The following is a 6,145-nucleotide window of genomic DNA, read 5'->3' as shown; positions in this document are numbered from 1 at the left end:
ATTGATAACTGTCAATATGATGTCTATAGATGAGGCATTTGTACAATAGGTCGTTTTTATTGTAAAAACTGAAAAAATATTGTCCATAAACACCTTATTCAACTCAACTCACCCTGTATTCTGTCTAAACAGTTGAGACTTCTGTCCATTAATACTGTCTATTGCAATGCCTCAAATCATCCACAAACATAATCCATGTAAATTAGAGAACACATTCCTGTGAGTATTGTCCTGATGTGGTCTCTCTTGTTCCATCAGAAGTACCTTCATTCTGTGCTGCCTCGCCCTGACCACCCTGACTTTTAGTCTGTGTGTGTTCCTGTTCCTGCAGGGTGTGTGCGACACTGCCCATCTCCTCTCCATGGTTCTCTTCCTTTCTGCAGGCTGCCTGGCTGATGGCCTGACCCACGAAAGAGGTGAGGGCGGCCAGCCCGATCAGGTACCCGTCCTCCCGATTCCCCTCTGCCCAAGGGACGTCGTGCCTCAGCTGCACACTGCTGGGCGATGGGGTGGTCTTCCCAAAGTCTATCATCCAGATGCTTGCCTGACTGGTCCGGTCGTGGACAAAGAGGAGCGAGCTGCCAATCACCTGTCAGGTGAACCCAAAACATTACTGTATGACCAGTTCTGAGACTAAATATTTTATTATTAAGTAGAGGGAGAGTTGACATGTTTAAGTGGTAAATATGAGCTGACCTCGTGGGCTTTGAAAAATGGGGATTCCTTCAGTGCTTCATCCAGAGCCTGAAGTCTGGAATGGTAGGCCTTCTACGGGTGAGAAACCAGAAGGGAGAGTGCAGGGGGAAAAGGATGAATATTTTAGCTATATTATTAGAGGTATGTGAAACCTTTATTTGTACATAATATAGGTGATGTTGATGGCAAATGACTGACCAGGATGTGTAGCTGACTCTTGGTGAAGGAGAGGAGGGCCTCAGTGACCTGAGCTGGGGTTAGCATCTTCTTAAAGTCCCGCTGTACGCTGCCATTCTCCATCTAACATGGACACACAGGGACAAACACAGACTTAGGCCTAGATTCAATCAGATAAAGTATTAACAAGCGATAGCCGACACCCGCATTGCTGATGTTTTGGCGGTATCGGCGGTGGAGCTGTTGGAGATATTAAATCGGTGAGCAGCTGCTCTTGTGATCATTGTCACAAAGCCTAACCCGCCCACTCGCGTTAGAAGTTAAGAATGAGAAAGTGTACGCCAGGGTGGTTTTATTTGGCCCACCAAGTTTAATGAGAGAAAAAACAAGTTTGCTGTACATAATAGAGTGTAAAAACACCAGGAAATCAGCTGAAAGTGATTTTAATATAAGACATGTATTACCAAGTATTCCCACACTTAATAAAGAGACATGTGATCATATAGAAATATAAGCAAGGCTTGAAATTATTATGTTTTGGTCAAACATATCTGTTTGGACTTCTTGTGGTCAATTAGCAGTCTACGTTCCGGCCCGCTGACCATCCGCTCAAGAAAAAAATAGTCCCGCAGCTGAAAATAGTTGATGATTCCTGGTGTAGGCTATATAGAAATAATGACGCTCAAATTGAAAATAATTTAACTAAATAGGGAGGATTTCTTACATTCTAGTGTTTTAACTTAAACAAGGCTGCATGAGATTTCTCTTAATGCGACTCCATGCAGCCAATGGCAATGCTTAAGGTGTAATGCCGGGAGTTGCTTGTGAATTTGACAGCTCTAAAGCAGTTTCACCTCTGACTATACAAATATACGGATGTTGGCTAAAGCGGATGTAATTGAATTGGGCTCTAAAACCCTGGCACTATTGTAGACCACCAACAGTATACATAACCTCAGTATACATAATCCAGGGAAGTTAGTAGACCCTCCCCTGAGAGACAGAGAGGTCGAGAACAGTCAGGACTTTCGAAACATCAATGATGAAGTCAATAAATGAAGACTTTGGCACAAAATAATATTTTTTATCTTGATCTTGATTCTGATGTTTATTTCCTTCTCTTATAATTTAGCCAATCAGCGGACAGCAGAGGTTTGGGTGTCAGAGCTGTGTCTCTTACCATGATGCACTCGATCCTGAAGCCTAATGTGGCAGTTGAGCTGGTGTTATCCCTCCACTGCAGGTAGCGCCACTTTGTCACACCTCGCTGCTCATGTTCCTCCACTGTGGGAGCCGTCGGATCTACTTTTACCATCTTCTGGTACATATCAGTCCGCAGGGTGGGTTTAGTGTGTGCTTTGGTTAACTCCTCCTCCTGGTATGTCCTAAGAGCAACAGTAGCTTAATTACAGACGCACGCACGCACACACACACACACACACACATACACACCAGTGGTGGCTGGTGGCACTTTTAATAGGGAGAACGGGCTCATAGTAGTGGCTGTAACAGATTAAATGAAATGCCTGGAATCAAATGCATCAAACACCTGGTTTTCCATCTTTGATTCCATTCCATTCATTCCTTTCCATCCATTATTATGAGCCATCCTCCCCTCACCAGCCTCCTCTGACACACACACACGTACCTCACGCCCATCTTGCAGTCCATGATGACAGGGTTCTTCAGGCCACTCAGTAAGTCCTTCAGGCGGATGTAACTCTCGCCCCCCTTGGTGACCGAGCCATGATACTGCGGTACAAATGGACGCAGGGGGTCGGCCATGAGGGCCTGAAGACACACAGCCTCCACCTCACTGAAACGCTTCAGCACCTCACCCCCCTCACTCAGCTGGAAGTTACCTAGCAACATATAGGCAGGGGCAAGGGGAGGGTGGGTGTAGTCAATATTTAACTTTAACTTTAACTACATTCACTAACTAACCAATGTATCTGCAGTTTCCTCAATGCTCACATTGTAACAGAATGAGTGAATGATTTGGAGTGCTGATGATGTGTGAGTAAATAGTGAGATGTGATACAGTGAGTTATACAGTACATATAAAGCGCTATATTGATGTGTTTGTGTTGTTAAATGGACACATGCCTTGATGTCCTGCTAGCTGGACCCATGAGCTCTGCCGACGCACTGTCCACTGCATCACGGTTAGGAAGGTCCTCCAGGAGCGACACTGGAGTCAAGAAAATGTCCATTGTCATATGCGCTTAAAATAGCCTACTTTCTATTTCAATTATCTCTCTCTTTAGCATCATAATGGGAAATGTGGAATAACTTGAGTCAAAATACTGTAGGCCCACACTAAGGGGAGTGGGAAAGCACTGGTGGAACACCCATCACCCTCCTGTCCGGTCTCCCCTATCTCCATCAGTAGGACCCATGCAAATCCTATTCAAATTTGCCCATGTCAAGGCTCAAGGCTCGCTTTCAAACTCATGCAAATCGCAGACAGCAGTTAGACAGAGAGGGGTTGAGAAGGGGATGGAAATTACAGACACTCTGATGGAGAATAAAGGCATCAACAGAAACAGCCTACAGGGGATATGAAACCAGTGACTTATTGTCGTTGTCTATTTGAAATATGATCTCCTAAAGTATGGTGTATCTAGTAGCTCTATACTCTCTCTCTTTTCACGTTCAGTTCTCAATCTCACCCTCCTCATGGTGCTCCTTTTGCTGGCTGCGTCCTCTCCTTCACTGAAGACATCATCGCTTTCCGCTGAGGAGCAGTTGAAGGAGGAAGAGGAGGATGAGACGGAGGAGTGCATGTGCATCCTGGAGAAGACGGGATGGGGGGAAGGAGACCAGCTCCCTTCAGAGCTCAGGCTGCTGGCACCCTCCTTCTCTCTATCCCTGACACTCTCTCCTTCCATCTTACCTTCCCCTGCACACTCTCCTTCCATCTTTCTGTCCCCTGCACTTCCTACTTCCATCTCGCTATCCCCTGTGCCCTCTCTGTCTATCTCTCTATCCCCTATCCTCTCTGTCTCTTTATCACCTATCTCCTCTGCGCTCTTCCTCTCCTCGCTCCTCTCATTCAGCACACCTTCATCTTGCATCCCCTCTTCCTCTTCCATTTTTCTCATCCTCCTTGACTCACTCCATCTCTCTCTTTTCTCCATCTTTTCCCATCCCTCTGTCTTTGCTGCTGGCATGCTCCCTCCCAACCTATCCCTCTTCCTCAGTCTCCATCTCTCCTTCGCGCTCCTTCTGTTAATCCTTGAATCCTTTACTCTCTCACTCTCTGACCACTCCTCCTCTTCTACATGTACTTTTCCCCTCTCTTCTCCCCTCTCCCACACTCCACTGTCACATCTTTGAATATCAACCAAAAGGCCCTGAGTCACATGCATGTCAGAGGCTGGTTCTGTATCTTCCAGATGCCTTGGTCTCTCTTCTGGTCCTCTTTTATGGCCTTGTAGTTCCAGACTGTTAGAGGGTGAGTCCGGGCTAGAGAGAAGTTTGGTTTGTGGTTTCACCGTACCAAACACACTGGGTGGATGTTGGTCCATATCATTCAAGGTTCCAAGAAATCCATCATCATTGTCATCGTCATGTTCTCCATTCTCCAACTCTCCTTCTACCGTCTCCTTTTCTTTCTCAACATCCTTCATTTCCTCCAGAGCTGGGGGTGTTGTGTTGTCCATCATTCCCAGGTGAAAGGGTGATATTCCAGGGGATGTAGTTATCCTGATAACTTCACTCCAATGTTAGTAGGCCTAATCCTCTTTGTGAGTGTAAGATGAGTCTAATGAGTAGAGATTATATGTTCCAATGTTTTAAAAAAAATTTTTTTAATCATATACAGCACAAAACACACAAGCAAATTAAGATATTTGAATATGTAGTTAACAATAAAATAGTAATGAAAAAAAGTGTAAATTTCATTCACTAACAAGAGACACAAGAATAAGCTATAGCTACAACACATTTTTTAAAACAGGTAATGGTCTGACAATGAAATTACAAAGTTTATTTAGGTGTTGCAATAAGAATGCTGAAATACTGATAATAAAAGTTGCTAGCAATAGCCTACCTTGTGCATTAAACAGCCTCCCCTTGATAAATCTATGTAACACTTTATGGACCCTAGGGGTTCATTTAGTCCGTAGAAATGACACCTGTACAGTCGGTGGACTGCAGTAGGATAGGATAGACTCTAGCTCTGTCTCCCTGCGTTATCCCTGATGTGGCAGTATTTTGCATGCTGTGACGCAACAAAGTTTCCAAACATTCTGGTGAGTGAGTGACTGTAACTGACAGCATGGCATTGAACTGCAGGTTGACAGGAGTCTCTCTTGTTTGTGTGTTATCTAGGAAATACATCTGCGTCATCTGCATCAATGTCATATGAATAGGCCATAGGGTACTCTGTCAGGGGAGGCTGGTGGGAGGAGCTATAGGAGGACGGGCTCATTGTAATAGCTGGAATGGAATTTTTGTAACGGTATCAAACATGGAAAATATATTTTGGACTCTGTTAAATTCGTTCCATTCTGGCCATTACAATGAGCCCGTCCTCCCATATCTCCTCCCACTAGCCTCCTCTGTTCTCGGTCTAGTATCCAAATAGAGCCCCACAGTGGAGGTGTCAAAATACCCATAAAACCTAGCGGTCAAACAGGGAAATGGTTCCAATCATTTTTAGAATAACTTAAAATAAGGGCTGTGTTTTGTGTAGGCTTACCATGGCGTGACATTTTGATAACCATGTAAAACTCTCTCGGACAAGGTGACTTTAATTAATATTTAATATATATTTAATATATAATATTTAATTAATATTTAATATTTAATTAATATATTTTACTCTCATATTCGAAAATGCTAATTAGCATCAAAGTAGACATCATGCAAGACTACAAATCCCTGCAAGCTCCTGCACGGCATCTCTAGCTGAAACTTTTACTAAGCAGGTATTGTGTCAATTTAAAACATTCACAATACATTTATTTTTATTTTTTTACCTTTATTTAACTAGGCAAGTCAGTTAAGAACAATTTTTTATTTTCAATGACGGCCTAAGAACGGTGGGTTAACTGCCTGTTCAGGGGCAGAACGACAGATTTTGTACCTTGTCACCTTCCGGTTACTAGTCCAACACTCTAACCACTAGGCTACCCTGCCTAGTTCACAGAATTGTCAATTTAAAGCAATTTTGCCAATTTACTCATTACTACATTTAGCTAACATTATATAGTTAATCCAGAGATTCTTACCTTTGCCTCGATTAGGCAGTCTCGTCCAGATCACC

At 43.6% G+C, this 6,145-nt stretch overlaps 1 protein-coding gene across 1 annotated transcript; it reads right to left on the bottom strand.

Moving 5' to 3' along the window:
• Positions 1 to 21: 21 nt before the first annotated feature.
• Positions 22 to 5,313, bottom strand: LOC112221172. The gene is made up of 8 exons (XM_042303265.1): positions 4,928 to 5,313; positions 3,546 to 4,639; positions 2,980 to 3,064; positions 2,522 to 2,735; positions 2,054 to 2,258; positions 895 to 996; positions 697 to 768; positions 22 to 589 (listed from the first exon to the last, which is right to left on the bottom strand). The coding sequence occupies exons 2-8, from the start codon at positions 4,539 to 4,541 to the stop codon at positions 203 to 205; spliced, it is 2,061 nt and encodes a 686-aa protein (XP_042159199.1). The 5' UTR covers positions 4,542 to 4,639; positions 4,928 to 5,313; the 3' UTR covers positions 22 to 202.
• Between the last annotated feature and the right edge of the window lie 832 nt (positions 5,314 to 6,145).

Source organism: Oncorhynchus tshawytscha, linkage group LG21 (genome assembly GCF_018296145.1).
Source record: "Oncorhynchus tshawytscha isolate Ot180627B linkage group LG21, Otsh_v2.0, whole genome shotgun sequence".
Classification (NCBI taxonomy): Eukaryota; Metazoa; Chordata; class Actinopteri; order Salmoniformes; family Salmonidae; genus Oncorhynchus; species Oncorhynchus tshawytscha.
Note: the sequence above shows the minus strand (reverse complement) of the source record. Positions and strands in the feature narration are given on the sequence as shown.

What these genes read in the sequence shown, in the direction of transcription:
- LOC112221172 (XM_042303265.1), bottom strand. Translation starts at nt 4,541, where the DNA reads ATGATGGACAACACAACACCCCCAGCTCTGGAGGAAATGAAGGATGTT. An exon ending in CCAGCTAGCAGGACATCAAG is followed by an intron (nt 2,736 to 2,979) that starts GCATGTGTCCAT and finishes ATATGTTGCTAG; the next exon opens with GTAACTTCCAGCTGAGTGAG. An exon ending in CATTTTTCAAAGCCCACGAG is followed by an intron (nt 590 to 696) that starts GTCAGCTCATAT and finishes TTCACCTGACAG; the next exon opens with GTGATTGGCAGCTCGCTCCT.